This window comes from Pseudophryne corroboree, chromosome 2, assembly GCF_028390025.1.
Source record: "Pseudophryne corroboree isolate aPseCor3 chromosome 2, aPseCor3.hap2, whole genome shotgun sequence".
In the NCBI taxonomy this organism is placed as follows: domain Eukaryota; kingdom Metazoa; phylum Chordata; class Amphibia; order Anura; family Myobatrachidae; genus Pseudophryne; species Pseudophryne corroboree.
The window spans coordinates 574,563,117-574,582,115 of record NC_086445.1 but is presented as its reverse complement, the minus strand read 5'-3'; the positions used below and the strand labels follow the sequence as shown (position 1 = coordinate 574,582,115).

At 39.3% G+C, this 18,999-nt stretch overlaps 1 protein-coding gene across 1 annotated transcript in view; it reads right to left on the bottom strand.

The window, feature by feature from the left end:
* The window catches only part of TFAP2E (transcription factor AP-2 epsilon), a 50,109-nt gene extending 31,766 nt beyond the window's left edge, over nucleotides 1-18,343 (bottom strand). Inside the window, exons 1-3 of the mRNA XM_063954453.1 lie at nucleotides 18,100-18,343; nucleotides 17,069-17,500; nucleotides 13,979-14,030 (exon numbers count right to left, since the gene is read on the bottom strand). Coding sequence (XP_063810523.1) covers nucleotides 13,979-14,030; nucleotides 17,069-17,500; nucleotides 18,100-18,126 — 511 coding nt within the window. The 5' untranslated portion in view covers nucleotides 18,127-18,343. The remainder of the gene's footprint in view (nucleotides 1-13,978; nucleotides 14,031-17,068; nucleotides 17,501-18,099) is intronic.
* Nucleotides 18,344-18,999: the final 656 nt, after the last annotated feature.

The window sequence follows — 18,999 nt, the reverse complement described above, 5'->3', positions numbered from 1 at the left end:
AGCAGTTGGGCAAAACCATGTGCACTGCAGGGGGGGCAGATATAACATGTGCAGAGAGAGTTAGATTTGGGTGGGGTGTGTTCAAACTGAAATCTAAATTGCAGTGTAAAAATAAAGCAGCCAGTATTTACCCTGCACAGAAACAATATAACCCACCCAAATCTAACTCTCTCTGCAAATGTTATATCTGCCTCCCCTGCAGTGCACATGGGCCCTCATTCCGAGTTGTTCGCTCGGTAAAAATCTTCGCATCGCAGCGATTTTCCGCTCAGTGCGCATGCGCAATGTCCGCACTGCGACTGCGCCAAGTAAATTTGCTATGAAGTTAGGATTTTTACTCACGGCTTTTTCTTCGCTCAGGCGATCGTAGTGTGATTGACAGGAAATGGGTGTTTCTGGGCGGAAACAGGCCGTTTTATGGGCGTGTTGGAAAAAACGCTACCGTTTCCGGAAAAAACGCAGGAGTGGCCGGAGAAACGGAGGAGTGTCTGGGCGAACGCTGGGTGTGTTTGTGACGTCAAACCAGGAACGACAAGCACTGAACTGATCGCAGATGCCGAGTAAGTCTGAAGCTACTCAGAAACTGCTACGAGGTGTGTAATCGCAATATTGCGAATACATCGTTCGCAATTTTAAGATGCTAAGATTCACTCCCAGTAGGCGGCGGCTTAGCGTGAGCAACTCTGCTAAAATCGCCTTGCGAGCGAACAACTCGGAATGAGGGCCATGGTTTTGCCCAATTGCTAACAAACTTGCTGCTGCTATCAACTCAGAATTACCCCCTAAACAACAGGGACTGAAAATGAATTATACTGCAGGGCCTAATCCCTGTGTGGGAAAGTTCATGTACATTGTAACTAACATAAAGCAGGATTTTATATTACATCGTACAGTATATAAAGCCAATGCAGCGAACAAAGATAATATAAATTGACATAAGCAAGGAAAGGAAAGTACAAATACAGCTCTATAAAACTACGCCACAATTATGCTGATAGATACATCTATGACTACAGCTCAGCAATGCAGACATGCAGAAAAAAGTCTCAGAACTTCTTTAAAACAAGGGAGTATTTATCAAAGCTTAGAGAGAGAGGAAATTGTGGGAGATAATCGACCAGCCATCAGCTCCTGTCATTTTTCAAACACAGCCTGTAAAAGCAGAAGCTGATTGGCTGGTACGTTATCTGTCACAATTTTATCTCTCTGTGAGCTTTGATAAATACCCCCCTAAGAATTTGTATAATGTGTGATGTTGTTCAGCCTTTCACATTAGGAATATTTCAATATTACCTCAATAACATTGTTGAAAAAAGCAGGTTATAATGCATAATAAATGTTATATTTTATTTTCATGTAGCCACATATCAGAATCATCGGTGCAATACAGACGGAACTTATATTTTGGGATAAAACAACATGCCGTTGTGCTTCCTGCCATGAATAATTTCATGCAGCCAGGTGAGCGTGGATGATGCAAGAGCAGCACCATAATGGGTAAACCAGCAACTTAATTGTGCCTGACAATTATAGGGGCTGCGATCTATTCACTGAGGCTCCAAACCATCAGGTAACAAGGATAAAAAAACACTTCCCTGTCATAAAGGAAAGAGCGGTTTATAGTGTGACTAACAGCTATTTATCCCCTGCCATTAAAAATCTGGACTGCTTCCATTGCTAAAAATGCCAAAGAAATTACATTACTGAGAAAGCAGTTGCACCAAGACCCAACTCTGATTGCTATTATTGGTAGTTATTGGAGGTTAAATGCAATATCTTTATACTATTTACATACAATACGCTTTATGAAATACAGGCGAGCTTAGCCTTGTGTGACCTTCTGGAAACATACAAAACTTAAGCAATGGTAGGGTTTTTTGTTTGCAACGGTGTTGTCAGTCACTGCAGTGTACTGATCAGGTATAATAAGGGAAGTAAGAGCTGACTGCTGCTCCTTGGTGTGTTTGTGTATCATGTCACATGGAGTCAATAAGTGCACAACAATTTAGGTAGCATTCATTTATAAGCTATAGCTGCAAGCAAAGCATTAATAATACATAAAGCACTGAACCTACAACATCAATCTTTGGTACACTACACTGTCACCCAAGTACACTAGAATGAACAACAGTTTATTAATAAACTACAGCACAGCACTCAGAACACCTCACCCATATGCTGAGGTTAACCAAGTACAAAAAGGTGTTTTTTTACCCTAATCTGATTGGGCGGTTGGACGCAAACTCAGATCTATCCCGTTGGGCGGAACATACACCTTTGGTAAATCACCAGTACTGTCTGTAGGGTTTTTTTTTTTAGTGCACTTTTTAGATTTTCAGAGCTCTGAAGACATGGATAAGAGACGAAGACACTTTTTTTTTGGAGTGGGGGTGTTAGAAGCACTGAACCCATGAAAGGGACCAATTTATTAAGTTCCAATCACTTAAAAGAAGATAGGTTGGAAAATACCAACAGCACTTTACATAAATCACATCTTATCTATCACAACTGTCTCGCAGGGAGGAATGTAAAAGAAACTTCAGATGCATTAAATCTCTGCTTTAGGGGTACATTTACTAAGCAGTGATAAGAGCGGAGAAGTGAGCCAGTGGAGATGTTGCCCATGGTAACCAATAAGCACTGAAGTAACATCTATAATTTGCATACTATAAAATGATACAGAGCTGCTGATTGGTTGATGGGGAAATTTCTCCACTGGCTCACTTCTCCACTCTTATCACTGCTTAGTAAATGTTCCCCTAAGTTACTTATGTGGGTGTACATTATAAGCAGCAACAGAAATAAGCAAATTGGTTTGGTCCATTTCAATTCATAGAAATATTGCTGATTCGCACAAACTCCCCGGTGACATAGAATTCAGTCCAGCCAGTGTTCCCTCTAAATTTTGTGTGCTGGGAATGTTAGTGTTAAAAACCGAAGGTGTTAGGAGTCTGTTTTATGGAGTTGCACTAAATTACGGGTTATCAATGCTGGTGTACGAAAGGGCCATATTTAATTTGTCGCATTGGCCAACAAATACAAAAAAAAAAAAGGAAAATTGGGGGGGTTTCAAGAGGTAGGGGTAGGTAGCTTGGTGGATGTCAGACACAGAGTATACAGAAACTGAAATATATTAGCCACTGTATGAAATCCGTAAGTCCGTCATCTAGATGTCATATAAAATGTATATAATGAAAGGTACCAGAACTCTCGTCAGGCCTCTGAGACACTAAATTAGAGAACTATTTATTAATAATTAACAGTCCATCTTGCAACAAACCTTTTAATTTTTACAGAAATGTCCCCCTTCCCCCTTATGTATTAACTATGACTTGCAGAACAGCAGTAGTGTTAACCGCTGTCCCTGCAGGTTATGTTCCAGAGGGTAATGGAGGAACTTTTTCACATGGGCACATGTCAGTTTTGGGAGCCAGATGGATGGAGCGGGAGAGAGATCGTAAGAAGATACCTCTTACTAGAAAATTTAAAATAAGAAATTGAGTATAAATTGTGCATAAAACTATTAGCATGCATGCCAGGTTGATTCATTTCTTTTATATTAATATATATATATATATATATATATATATATATATATACATTTTAGCTGTTCTGCGGGATTGTGAACTACTGAGTGACAGAAATGTTTTTAAAGATCTTTGTAAAGTGTACCTTATGTCGACATTATCCATATCTCTGTCAATGTTCCCTCTGAACTGAGAAATTAGTACATGTAGAAGGTGTAATTCAATGAGGTTACACTGAAAATGTGCTGCTCCATGCAGCCTTGTACAATGCATTGTGCCGGCTTCCACAATCCACAAACAAGTTGCAGCTGTAACATTATAATGCCACAAGTTATCAAGCACTGCACCTCCCGCATGCTCCTTCTCCATTCCATCATACTGCAACTTCAGCTAGTAATTCTACACACTGGTGCTTAACATTGACTATTGTGACTACTAATATTATTTCTTTCTGCCCTCACTCATTTTGCGGTAAGTCACTCCTGTTATTAATCTGTTTTACCATGCAATACATGTGTCTCCATACTGCCACAGCCCCCCTTCTTCTCAATCCCGCTCAATATCTTTTTCCAATTCAACCTACTGTACCTTTGTTTTTCCATGTTGTTTCCTTGAGCACTTCTATTGCTCATCCTGCCCCTTGAATCATATGTAGTGTGCCCTAAGTACCTGCCTAGTCTGATACTTTCATGGCTAGAATGAACCACACTTTGAACTATTTATGCAGCGGATACATTCTTAGTTAGTTACTTTTCATTTGCCACACCTCCCAACTGTCCTGGTTCCAGCTGGACAGTGGTGCTATTCGGACATGGGCCCTCATTCCGAGTTGTTCGCTCGCTAGCTGCTTTTAGCAGCATTGCAAATGCTAGGCCGCCGCCCTCTGGGAGTGTATCTTAGCTTAGCAGAATAGCGAACAAAAGATTAGCAGAATTGCTACTAAATATTTTCTTGCAGTTTCTGATTAGCTCCAGACCTACTCCTAGATTGCGATCACCTCAGTCCGTTAAGTTCCTGGTTTGACGTCACAAATACGCCCTGTGTTCGGCCAGCTACTCCCCCGTTTCTCCAGACACTCCCGCGTTTTTGCATGACACGCCTGCGTTTTTTAGCACACTCCCGGAAAACGCTCAGTTACCACCCAGAAACGCCCCTTTCCTGTCAATCATTCACCGATCAGCAGTGCGACTGAAAAGCGCCGCACGAACAACAGCAAATCTACTAAGTTTTGTGTTAAATAACTAAGCGCATGCGCTCTGCGTACCATGCGCATTTAGCAACAAATAGCAGCATAGCAAAAATCGGCAACGAGCAAACAACTCGGAATGACCACCATTGTCCCGCTTCAACACCCACAGGCCGCAGTGTTATAGGCAGCATATCAGGGTTGAATAAAAAGGGTGTTTTTTTTCTTTTTCTTTTTTTTTTTCTTTTTTAACCATGTAACATTAACAATCCAAAGTTATTTGGCTTTGATATGATTTATTTTACATCTTTCAATAAAACCAATGTTTTACAGTTTATTATTCCTATTACATCTGAATAATATATGTAGATTGACTAAACATATTAATACATATAACGTACACTCATAGATAGATGAAACTGAAAATAAGTTAATGTTAAGCGTTGGTCCTACTTATTACGTATAATTAAATAAATCTGAATAGTAATACAGAATTGAAAATGCAAAAGCACTTTTCAGACACACACACACACACACACACACACACACACACACACACACACACACACGGATTAGCACTGAATAAAAACACTAATTTAAAGGCCTTTTCAGTTCCATCAGTTTCAAGGCTTTGAAGCCTATAGTCACAGCATAATAAAAAAAGGTGGTTTAAACTAGAGATGAGCGGATTCGGTTTTACTCGGTTTTACTCGGTTCTCAAAACCGAATCTTATTGGCTATCCAAAACACGTGACATCCGTGAGCCAATTAGATGCCGTTTTGAGAACCGAGTAAAACCGAGTAAAACCGAACCCGCTCATCTCTAGTTTAAACCAGCCAATTCAGTAAAGTACAGTTATATTAGGAATATAACACATCATAGAGCTTTATTATTCAATTGATAACATCATTGCAGAGTGTTGTACAACCCAATTCACAGGCCTGAGGACGGGAAAGGGCGGATACATTACATCAGGTGTAATGCTTTAATTGATACATCTCGGTCCCCAGAGTTTGTGTAATGTGAGAAATTACTCCCCCTTCTCTTTTCTACCATCTCCATCGCTACATCTATCAAGGGAAGGCTCCGTCTAACGGGATCCACTTGGGGCCAGAAAAGAACAGACTTCTGTATAAAGTGATAATATGCAGGAAAGGTAATGCGATTTCTCACACCTAAATTGAGCATAATACAGTTAAGGTTGTTCCAAAATATATGCCAAAGAGCTTGCAATCACTTGCTAGACTCTGTTTGAGGAATTTAGATTATAAGAATAAGATAACACTTGCTGTGCCTATGCAGTATTACATGCATGGATCCTCTTTAAGAAGTTTTGCAATTATATATATATATTTTTTTTATTTTTTTTATCTAGTTTATAAATTAATCAAACATGACTAGGATTTTGTTGGAGGGAAATACCATAACCCATAAAACTATATAGACTGGAAAGGGACAAGGAAAGGAGAGGGTTGGCGCACTTGGGCACACAGTATGCTGATAATACAAGGAAAGGAGAGGGTTGGCGCACATGGGTATTTACTGATAATACAAGGAAAGGAGAGGGTTGGTGCACATAGGTATATGCTGCTAATACAAGGAAAGGAGAGATTTGGCTCACATGGGTATATACTGATAATACAAGGAAAGAAAAGGGTTGGCGCACATGGGTATATGCTAATAATACAAGGAAAGGAGATGGTTGGAACACATGGGTATATACTGATAATACAAGGAAAGGAGGGGGTTGGTGCACATGGGTATATTCTAATAATACAAGGAAAGGAGAGGGTTGGCGCACATGGGTATATGCTAATAATACAAGGAAAGGGTTGGCGCACATGGGTATATACTGATAATACAAGGAAAGGAGGGGGTTGGCGCACATGGGTATATGCTAATAATACAAGGAAAGGAGAGGGTTGGCGCACATGGGTATATGCTAATAATACAAGGAAAGGAGAGGGTTGGCGCACATGGGTATATGCTAATAATACAAGGAAAGGAGAGGGTTGGCGCACATGGGTATATGCTAATAATACAAGGAAAGGAGAGGGTTGGCGCACATGGGTATATCCTAATAATACAAGGAAAGGAGAGGGTTGGTGCACATGGGTATATGCTAATAATACAAGGAAAGGAGAGGGTTGGCGCACATGGGTATATGCTAATAATACAAGGAAAGGAGAGGGTTGGCGCACATGGGTATATGCTAATAATACAAGGAAAGGAGAGGGTTGGCGCACATGGGTATATCCTAATAATACAAGGAAAGGAGAGGGTTGGCGCACATGGGTATATGCTAATAATACAAGGAAAGGAGAGGGTTGGCGCACATGGGTATATGCTAATAATACAAGGAAAGGAGAGGGTTGGCGCACATGGGTATATGCTAATAATACAAGGAAAGGAGAGGGTTGGCGCACATGGGTATATCCTAATAATACAAGGAAAGGAGAGGGTTGGTGCACATGGGTATATGCTGATATTTAAAAGAAAGGAGAGGGTTGATGCACATGGGTATATGCTAATAATACAAGGAAAGGAGAGGGTTGGCGCACATGGGTATATGCTGATATTTAAAAGAAAGGAGAGGGTTGATGCACATGACCCAACCATCACATTGGGACAGAGGGGGTAATTCTGAGTTGATTGCAGCAGCAAATTTGTTAGCAGTTGGGCAAAACCATGTGCACTGCAGGGGGGGCAGATATAACATGTGCAGAGAGAGTTAGATTTGGGTGGGTTATTTTGTTTCTGTGCAGAGTAAATACAGGCTGCTTTATTTTTACACTGCAATGTAGTTTTCAGTTTGAACACAACCCACCCAAATCTAACTCTCTCTGTACATGTTACATCTGCCCCCCCCCCCCCCCCCCCCCCCCTGCAGTGCACATGGTTTTGCCCAACTGCTAACAAAGTTCCTGCAGCGATCAACTCTGAATTACCCCCAGAGGAAGATGTAATAAAAAGAGATTTGTCTAAATAACATTATTTGGGGCATTTTTTGCTTTGCGAAGTAAAGCTGCAAATTTTTAAGAAAAAAACCAAGCTGCTGCTTTAATTCCCACCGCAAAATTCTGACAAAATCAGCGATTTTGACAAATTACTGTTCATAACACTTCCACCTAAATGTTTTTAAAAATAAACATAAGTGACCTAAATTCTTCAATTAGCTTAGCCTTGGGGAAACTGTGTATTGATGTCTGATGGGACATATATACCATGATCAGGATTAAAGTCTTGTAATGTAGTGTGATTTTATTTCTGACTTAACAATTGAGAATAACTCAAAAAATGTGATGCATTTTAGTTATCTTGCTGGATTGTTGGATGTCTGATCCCTAATGCAAGAGGCATTACTAGAAAGGGCACTCCAGTGCACATTACTGAGTCAGGCGGGACCAGCCATCTGATTTGCTTCTTGGCTTTACAAAGCACCTCTAGGATTGGAAGTGTCTTACAACAACAAGGAGACATACCTGTAGTGTGAAAGGGGCATCCTTTCTTATCTATGCACCAAGCACCATGCATATCAAAGAGCACGTTAATATTTAGGTTTGGTAGCATGGTTGCATTAATGCAATCCACCACACATCAGAGGGTATTTCAGCATGTAATGTTATATAAACTATAAAAGGAAGCATAACAGAGAAGATAGAGCGGAGAGACAGACGATAAACTGAGTATTTAGTAATATAGTACAAAACGACAGATCTGCAGTTACCTAGCAAAAGTTAGACAAGTATAGTAAATGTCTGATTTTTTTCTGTTTTCTGAATAACCCTTTATGTCCCTTATACATAATCTTAGCAGATGCCGGTGGCAAGGGCAGTCGGGCCCAACCGCACAAAGATCTTGGCCCAATATGGAACCATACAATGTGCAGTGCACAGTCCTAGTCACTAGTGGATTGATGGTGAGTTCACCATGGTAGGACCTAGTCACATGCTCCACAACAAGGTAAGGATAGAGTCTGGGAAATGGAAAGCAGCACTGTGGGTTGGACGTCCTAGACATGTTGTCTTGCACTATTGCCTGTAATTTCATGTGTACCCTGCAGGCTGTTCCCAATTTCATATTTGTAAATGATTTAGTGCTTACATCTGGACAGTATAACTTTATTATAGTTGTATACAAGGAGCTTGCATAAGGCATACAGTTACAGCAGACTAAAACAAGTTTACATCAATGTGAAGTTATGGAAGGAAATATTTCTTGCTCACATTGTATTTGGTTTAAAATAGTTCTAAATGTAACTGAAAGGATATTTTTTTTTAAGGACCATTTAAATAAATGAAATTGTATTATATTTAAGCAACAGAAGACACATAGGACAGAATTTTAAGAAAACTAGGAGAGATTAAACAAAATACGAGTTAAAAGAAATCTCGCTATATACATTTGGATCTCATGAATGTGGAAAGTTAAGGACTACTAAACCTAAAATTCCTTTAGGCTTAAACAAAGCATTAATAATAACATTTACAAATATATATGGGAAAGTTTAAAGAGCTCATAGGAAGATATTTCAGATAAAGCGATATTTATGGGAAATATATTTGTTCTGGACACTGCAGCCTTCCTGTAGGTGATCTTACAGTAGGACACTGCAGGCAGGTTCTTTGTCTGAAATGATTTACTTGAAAATAATATATAGCAAAGGCAGATACAATTTCCACTTCTTTTCTTTTCAACACTTTTCATAAATATCCCATATGATTTAATTGGTAATTTTCCCAGCCCTGTTAACAGATAATAAAAGATTGCAAAATACAATTTCACGTATATATTGAGGAATGGCATTCCACGGAATGGCACGGGAAATGCGGCACTTGTATTGCAGGGTTTTTGCACATTCACAAAACTGTTGCTTGTTCTTTCAAAGAAATGCATCCTGCTTTTAAAGTGAGGTGCTTGTGTGTTCTTCCTACACCGGGATATACGGAAAGTATACTGTACATACAGAATAAAGTGTTTATCACTTACATAAATAAGCATAATAAAGAGATCACAACTAAATGACCCCTAAATACTGGTCAGTAGCCTACCCATGTACTGGGAAAGTACTCCAGGATACCACTAGGTATAGATGATAATGTCTACCTGCTATAGAACAATTTATAATATCTTCTCTAACAGTATGCATTTTTTACTACTACTATTATTATTATTATTATTATTATTATTATTATTAATAATATTATTATTATTACTATTATTATTATCCTTTATTTATATGGCGCCACAAGGGATCTGCAGCGCCCATTACACAGTACATAATCAAATGAGCAAACAAGAAAACAGCACTTATATTTCAACACAGTATAGGACAAGTGTGTAAAACCCGGGGTTAGGTGCCATCAAAGGGAGTACGGAGTATAAGAGTGTAAGTAAGAAAAGGAAAGGAACATGAGGAAAGAAGTCCCTGCTCTTGTGAGCTTGCAAACTAAAAGTTATCCTTCATAGCTTACAATATGCTGACAAGCAATGAACACGGGGTTTTAAGTACCAAAGCTTTAGACACGCGCAGAGCCAGATTAACAGGCAGTTGGCCGGTTACCCAGAGACCCCCACAAATAGCTACATCACCAGCCTGGCGGGCACTATGGTATATGTGATCTGGGGTTTCTGAGTGGCACAATATGAACTGGGGGCACTACAGTGCGTAACACATTTGTGGTGCTGGGAGTATTTACACATTATACTTTGTAATAACACTGCCAGCATATCATACTGTCAGTTTTACTGGTAGGGGGCCCCACATGTTAGTTGCCCTGGGGCCCCCACAAACCTCAAACCAGCCCTACTCATTGGTTACCTAAGACTGCAAGATATTGCTAAATGCACACAACACCTTTATCCCATGATTATGTGCATGCTGCTGTGGATATTAAGTGAAAGCACATCTACAAACATTTGCACAATGTGTGTACAGACACATGAGCTTTGTCATATTCACATGAGGATCTGTTCTTTCAAAAGACTGCTAAGCGACCATGTTTTATAAGATCATCATGGCCTCTGTATATACAGACAACCACAACTATTGGATGTCAGCCATTAATATTGCTGGTTTGTGGGGATTTCTGCAGAGTGACAGCTTCCAGTATGCACAATGTGAGACATATCCGGAAGCCCTGATGTGTACATTGTTCTGCATACAGATAATGATATACAGAGGGCTGAATAAACAATTCTTAAAGATTGGTTTTGGATCAGTGATCTTTTCTTATTGTACAGGGGGCATTAAATGACTAATTACATGATAAATAACTGTATAGATGAATCATATCTATGCATGTACACATAGCTTTAGATTGTAATTCAGGCTTTATTTTATCAGTGTCCTTGTGTCTGTCCCCAAACAAAAAAGCCTTTCTTTGCCCCTAATAATTGCTTCCAGATCCATAAACCAATTAAACACTTTATAAAGGAAGTTTAACGTCTCCCAAACATATACACAGCTTAAAAATGTCTATCTGGCTCATTTATATACCATGTAAAAGGCATTTGCCCAATTATATTAGTGTACACTGATCCAGTGCCCTGGATGATATGTACAGACACATAGTACAGAAGAAACCAACAAGTCTGAAATAATCCTGGCAAAATGTCATGTATATAGCTGGACAGCAAGCATGCTGTTATTTTACCATCTTTATGGGAAAACATGGAACAGAAACTGATGCCGAATTAAGTTTTATAAAGAAGGACAAAGTGAAAAGCCAGAATTGCATTGTAACTTTTGGGCATAAAAAAAATAGCAGAATACATTATTGTATTCGCTGACACTGTGCTGTGAATACTTGAACGCCATAAATATGGCACAAAAACTGCAGTATAGCTAGGCAATTTTTGGCGCATGTTAACCAATAAACCCATAAACATCTGTGGTTCATATTGTGTGAGCCAAGAACTATTTTCAAATTGCTTTTGGCCTATACTGCTAGAATCCAGCTTCATAACTAAACAAGCACATTTCCTGGCACAGATTTCAGTATAAAATCCATTGGTGTGACACTTGTTGTACAGGGACATTTTATACCTGGGCTGCAAGTCATGGTCCCAGGCAGGAAAAGGAGAATGTTGCAATTCTTTAATCTTGAAAGATGAGAGCAAGACTAAGATGTATATGATAATGTAATACACCCTGCGCTGCTGGAATATTCTGCTTTGGTAAGGTAAGGGTTAACGGCGTAAAGAACAGCCATTTTCTACCATCCCCTAATCAGCTCCCTGAAAGTCCTTAGTTGTGACATTGTTAGTGGTTTATGAGGCAGTAAACGCATGGGGAACAGAAAGGAGGATTTGGGGATATGAAACTGGTCTCCCGTAATTAGTTTTAATAGGAAAATCCGGGACCCTGTGAGAGGCCGGAGGTTTGATCATGAGGCTAGGCAGGAAATTGAAGCAGACAGTACAGATTGGAAAAGTATTCCCTAAAATCCTGCGCCTGTAAGCACACAGCAGGGGGATGATGCAAGGATGAAGCACTGCCTCTGTTGTCATTTTTTGTGCTAGCCATCTCTTTTTATCCGGATACAAATGTTGGTTACTAAGGATTTACATACAGTTCTGGAGCCTTAATACAATTCATTACAGAGTCTGCAATAAGTGAGATCATGGTATTTTTTCATTTGCAGGACATTTATTCTTGAAAAGTCTGTTTTCCTGCATTTGGACTTCCTGATCTGTCCATTCTATAGTGAGGTGACACTAGGAGAAATACTATACTCTAACTGGATAGATGTTTTAGCAGATGTTTGGGCACATTGGTGGACCGTGCATGATCTTTCTGAACAACCTTGAAAAGTATCAATATAATAATTCAGGCCCTTAATAGCTAAATATGGGTTATCTAAAAAAAAAATGAATTTACAGCTGGCTGGCAGATCATACTCTGCAACCACAGGAGAGAAACAGACTTCCTGTCTGTGTTACTCATCCAGCAAATTGCTGTAGAACTCAACTGACCACATTTGAAGACCACTGAAAAAGTAGGTTTTCAAGGCGCAGAAAAGAGGGGGAAAGATAGTTTACTAGCCATACACAGACAACCGAGGTATTAGCATTAAACTGTGCATTTTTGCTACTAACTCAAAGGCCAGAGGAATTAATCAACTATGTATGTGAGCAATGCTGGACCTTCCCAAACAGCATACAGAAATTCTGTGATGTGCAATAAAACTATACTGGTTTATAAACACATTGTCTGATTTTGACATCACGGGTAGCACTGCTCAGTTAATAACTGCAACATACAGCACATTCACTATGCACAATGACTGGGATTTCAGCATCTTGCTCAGGAAACGCTGTCTAATAACGTATTCCAGAATCATTTTCATTGTTGATCCATTTCGTTTTGGGTGACAAATATCTCTAAATACTGAAATGACAGAATAATCACTAGCCAAGTCAAATTAAAAGTTCCTATATTTGATTAGAATTCTACTTTAGTAGGTGGTAGAAAAGTATTATTAAACATTGACCACTATTGCACACATTAGGCTACTATTAGGAAATAGATAATTTACTATTCTCAGAAATTCTAACCAAAGATGATTTACTGCTCATCACATAAAATGTAATCTATGTTGTATATTGGCCTTTTAATATAACTAAACCCACCAAGCTTGAGACATGTATTTCTATAATCTGCACATTAATGCTGAACATCCATCATACATGAGAAAAGTAATAATATATTACAAATGTAAAGAGGACATATTTAAAACAGGTTAATGGCATCTCCCTGCTTTAAAAGATATACTATAAAATTGAATCCTAGTGTCAAAATTATAATTTGTCATAAACATTCAAAAGAGAAACTCAAACAAATTAGATTTTATTTCAAAATCCACTAGACTGAGGCCATAGCATGCATTACTCAGTATAGCAGGTGGAGGACGACTGTTCCAGAATAAAACGACGAACTTCATGCATTGTCCAGGCTTTTGTGTAACAACGGTCCCTTCTGCGTACTGGGGTTATAACGTGTACTGGAGCAAACGTTTCATTTATGGGAAGCGTTTGACGACCACATAACATGTATAAAGTGACCGGAGATACACAATGACTGGAGACTGCGGGTAAAGAGCAACGAATGCTACCCACGCAGATCAGGGCAGGAGCAGCGTGATACGTGGACCACAACCCCAGCCCTACTGGAACAGCAACCTGCTGCTGAGGCCCAGTCCTCGCAGCTTAGAGAATAAGCTATGTGGAAGCAGCCAGCATAAAACATATATGTATGCTTACCTTTCTTGATCACAGACTGATCCAGTAAACTGACACCAGATTCATCCAGCACCTAAAACATATGGAAACAGTGATCAGCGCAAAGAAAGCTGCTCACAAAGGTAACATATATAAGAGTATACATAAAAAGAACACACAACTGGAGGGGATATTAGGGGGTAGAAGAAGGTGGAGTGCCAGTCATCGCGGCGATACTAGGTATTCAAAAGACATACAGCTGCCGGTCCTATCAGTATATTGTCATTATGCAGAGGACAATGAAAACACAGGGTGTATAATGACAATGGCATATTTTTGATAAACTGGGAAAAAAGAAAAAAATGTGTGATCATAGCGCCTGCTGCATTATTGATGTATCATGATTTCTTGTTGCTGCATTTATAGCTGATTAATATTTTTATGCTGTGGATACAGATTTTTGTTTGCAATCCCCGACGTTAATGCAAATACGTGCACTCTTTTGGCATTTGATTGGCAAGAACTTTAAAGTTGCTATTAGTAGTTTATTTATTACTGTTATGAATGAATGCAGACATGTCTCGATATCAACAAGTAAATATCTAACGATCCCGACAGTAACATAATATCTGTCACATTGACTGTTCCACAAATCCAATTGCTCCCGATGGCTTCATTCTTTTTCACCCCAGAAATCTGTGATCTAAAATCTAGCAACACCTGTGCATAGGTGCTCTGTTTAAATGTACTTATCCATATCTATATGTACACACTGAAAATTAGACATTCTGGGGGGGATTCAATTGTTTGAAAAGTCAGTTGGGTGTCTGTTTTTCCCCCTATTTAATAGACAGGGGGAAAAACAGACACACAACCAACTTTTCAAACAATTGAATATCCCCCACAATGTATGGGATGTTTTATGGAATATAGTAGGCTGATAGACATAATGCTTCTACGTTTTTCATGTGCGTTATCTACAAAAATAAATTAAAATAGCATTAGATATATAATAGTAAAGACAGAAAGGAATTCCATACTTTTCGACTGTTTACGTTGGCTTAATTAAATAACATCTGGAACGTCCCGAAGTGACAGCAAAGGTAATAACATACTCCCTAAATATGTTTGTCAATGATGGACAACAAATATAGAAGTCAGCAGTTTGTTGTAGTTGCTGTATACACTGGCATTGGGGTAGAATAAAATAAGAGTATGTTTGTTGGCCACATAGACATCAACTAAAAAGAATGTTTGTAGTTTGCAGTAATCAGATTTTTATTTTTCATGATCCCAAGTAAAATAATTAAGTATACAATTGCAATGATTATAAAAGATATCAGTCTGTTAGGAGGTATATTATACTTTTGTTATGTCGTCATTGCATGTTTCAATTTAACATAATATTAATTACGTGCATATTTAAAAGGTACAAAAATCTCAGCTATTTCTTAAATCAATTATCAGTGCTTAACATTTGGCCACATAACAGAGTATCGCAGTGCAAACGTACTTTTATAATATTATGATAACATCTAAACATACATAAAAAACAGAAGAGCTCATCACAAGATCGCCATGAATTCCCTGTATAAAACGAACTGTCGCATCGAGACATTTACACAATTTTCTCAGTAATGATTCAGCGAAAGGTAGGTACACTTGGAACAACCTACAGATGGGGTAGCCCGAAACAAAAGACTGTACCTATAAAGTAGTGTTTTCTCTTATATACAGTATCTGAATAAAAAATAAAAAAAAAACAAGTTTCTATGCTTCATTGCTTGATGAATAAACATCCCTTTGCCCGAGGGTTCAACAGGAAAGGAAAATACCATCAAAGGGTTAAATAATTTTCTGCGAATTCCCATGCCAATTAGATAATTACAGAGAAAACAAGGATGAGAGCAATACTGCAACAGTCCTCTGTTAAAACACTATAACGTTCTCTTAATTAATATTTCAATAACAAAAAGATGAGGTATTTATAATGTAAGCAATTACTTGGATTCTTTGAACACTATTTTGTGTTATATTGTCAAATCGATTAATACACGTGTTTACGAAATAATTTTAAATGAAATAGGAAGCTTTTTTTGTCATAACTTTAATTACATTTAAGTTAGACGCCCTGTATTTATTATATATATAGTAATTATGATAGTTACACACTTTGCTACAAAAATAAGTGGGTTTTTTGTTTGTTTGTTTTTTTTCCTTATGGTGCACAAATAATTAGCGGTAATACAGAACTCCTTCCGAAATTGCAAACCTAAGTAAAAGGTCCGATAAGTACGAAAATATTGATATATTAATGCACTTTTCTTTCATTCAAGAATGATTGCATCTATACTTTATTGACTTTCATGCAGCTGATAATTAAATGTTTCTATACTATACATAAAGACTATTTTTCCGTTACTGGATATTCGTATTTAAAATACGGTCACATTTTTGGCGTGTTTGCGTGTTTATATTATGTTCCAACTTTATTAACCGACATAAAAAAGCCTGACAGTAAAATAATTGTCGCTGAGTGGTTTAATTCAATTATCCCTTGTAGAAATATTCAATAAGGTATAAGTGGACACTTTGAAGCATGAACTATGTATATTAATCTGTCCATTATACTGAAGACCATTTATTAAGTAACAATCTAGATACGTAGCGTGTAGTTTCCTGTAAATTACACCGACAACTACTAATAATGTATTTTTTCCATTAGAACTATAAAGAGTGTGAAGGAAAATGACATGTGTGCTGTAAGGAGCTGTAAAGTCTATTGAGTTTGGGGACAGCCCAGGGCTAAAGGTCCGCTAAGGGTGAAATTACTCCAGCGTTTAGCCTCCAGTATGACCAGTGTGAGACTACAATTGGATGATTAAAGGAAACCTCACATTATTAGTTTAGATCTATTGATTGTGCTCTGATTCCAAACAACAGGCAGTTACAGTACAATGGAAAGTGACATTTTGTGTAGGAAATAATGATACAAAGGCATTAGACACATCGGATAAAACGTGTTTGCTGAACAGAGACATGCTGCTTAGCCGCCCTGGAACAGAGTGACACTCGTAGTATTGTGCCTGCCCTGTACAGGAGACTAGTATAACAAGAGTAGAGGTCTCTTACCTGCATGTCCTCTATGTTGTGGTGAGAAAGTGCATGCATAGACAGGGCACTCTCTGCCAGGCTGTGCCCACCATCTCCCAACCCGGACAGGAGACGGGGAACATAGTCTCTGCGTGGGTCCAGACTGAGCCCCCTGTGTGCCTGAGAGAGCAGCCCGGCCTCCTCCTGTCTGCTCCTCTGAGTGTGCCATGCCGTCTGCTGGTGGATGGGGTTTATGCCGGTGTAGGGGTCTCCCAGGTGGGGATACCCAGGTTCCTGGCTCTGGGAGTAAGATAAGGGAGGTTGGGGGTACGGGGGTGGGAAGTATGGGGGCTGGAAGTCAGATACTGGGGTGTGACAGAGTGGGGGAGCCGAGGAGTATGCCCCTTGGTTGAGTGAGGAGAGCTGGGACAATCGACCACCACTGGCTGCTCCATTCAGGTCAGAGCGGTCCTACAAAACACCAAGGAACAGGATTAGACTACCATATCCGACCAGATAAGGATTGAGCTACCATACCAATACTAGATGTATCACTGAGTACATGAGCTGACACTTTAGCATGTCCAAGGTGTTTCTAGTTCCATTCTGTATAACTACATGCTGTGTATTCCAACCACATTTTCTTTACACATAATTTCAGGTTCACTATATGACTTGTCTAATTCTCTCCTCGCTCTCCATATTCAGACTGTTGGCAGCAGGAATATATGACCTACCTTCTGCCTAATCCCATAACTGCAGTTGTCAGGATTATTAGACCCTCCAGATACTACAAGTGCATGGTCATTGCTGGTCACTGAGCTATATCTCCAGGTCTGAGTGCCAGCTTTTCCCAAAATGACCCTCCTCTTCTACAAGACTCGCAATTGTCCAAGGAAAATAACAGCATTGCATAGCAGCAATTAGAAAACATAGAGAGCTGCCAGCTAGCCGGGCATGTACTGTTACTACACCTTCTATATAAATAGGTAGAACGTTTCATATATTATAATACAATCTAGTTCTAAGGTTTAAAGCGGAAAACACCTGCACCCTTTCCCACAACTCACCATAGCAGAGTACGCGTGGACTAACATGTGTGCAGGGTTACTCGCAGGATCCGATGGGAAATAGTGAAGATGGCACACAGATAAGAATAAATCAAAGTGGATAGTTATTAGTCCAAATCAGAAACAGGGTGTCATATCCATGGGGGAGTCCAGCATACACCAGAGGAAGGTAGCTGCCGCGCTGCCCGATCTTAGACTGTCCCTGTGTACTCTTGTACCTCAATCCCTTTTCCTTTTCTCTCCCTCTCCCTCTCTCTCTCTCTCTCTCTCTCTCTCTCTCTGAGCCTCGGGCATCTCCATGCACTCTAGATATAGGCGCGGGAGCGCGCAGGGAGGATCGGGAGCGCGCGTTAAAGAGACAGCTCACAAGCGCTCTGCTCTCCCCCCTGCTGATTGCAAATGTGGAGTTAGAAAACATCTTTATTTACATATAAACTGAGTCTGTGACATTGGAAAAGGAGTAATTAAACCAATAATCTGGGTTTATGTTCTGTGCATTCTATAAGCATAACAACGTTGCTGGTAATGATTGTCACTTATAACAGCTCTGATACAGCTGAAACAATGTGTTGGATCTGGAATACTGGTACTGATCATATGTTGCATTATTTGTTTGACATATTTTATCTGCAAGCAATAATAGTAGTTGTACCGTTTTATAAGAGTATCCAAGTTGTAATTACATTTCCTAATCAATATTAGTGCTGAGCAGTTATCACAGGTTAGTCTCGGTGCGCTTTATTTATTTATATAGTCTTTTCTTCTGCAGAGAATACACCTGTGTGAGGAGTGCAGAGGTCATATACCCTAGGTGCAGGGTCTGTGGGTCCGTCTGACACAGGCACACCACATACCACCACTAATATAGGGCTGCGGATCTGACAAAGACATAGAACAGCC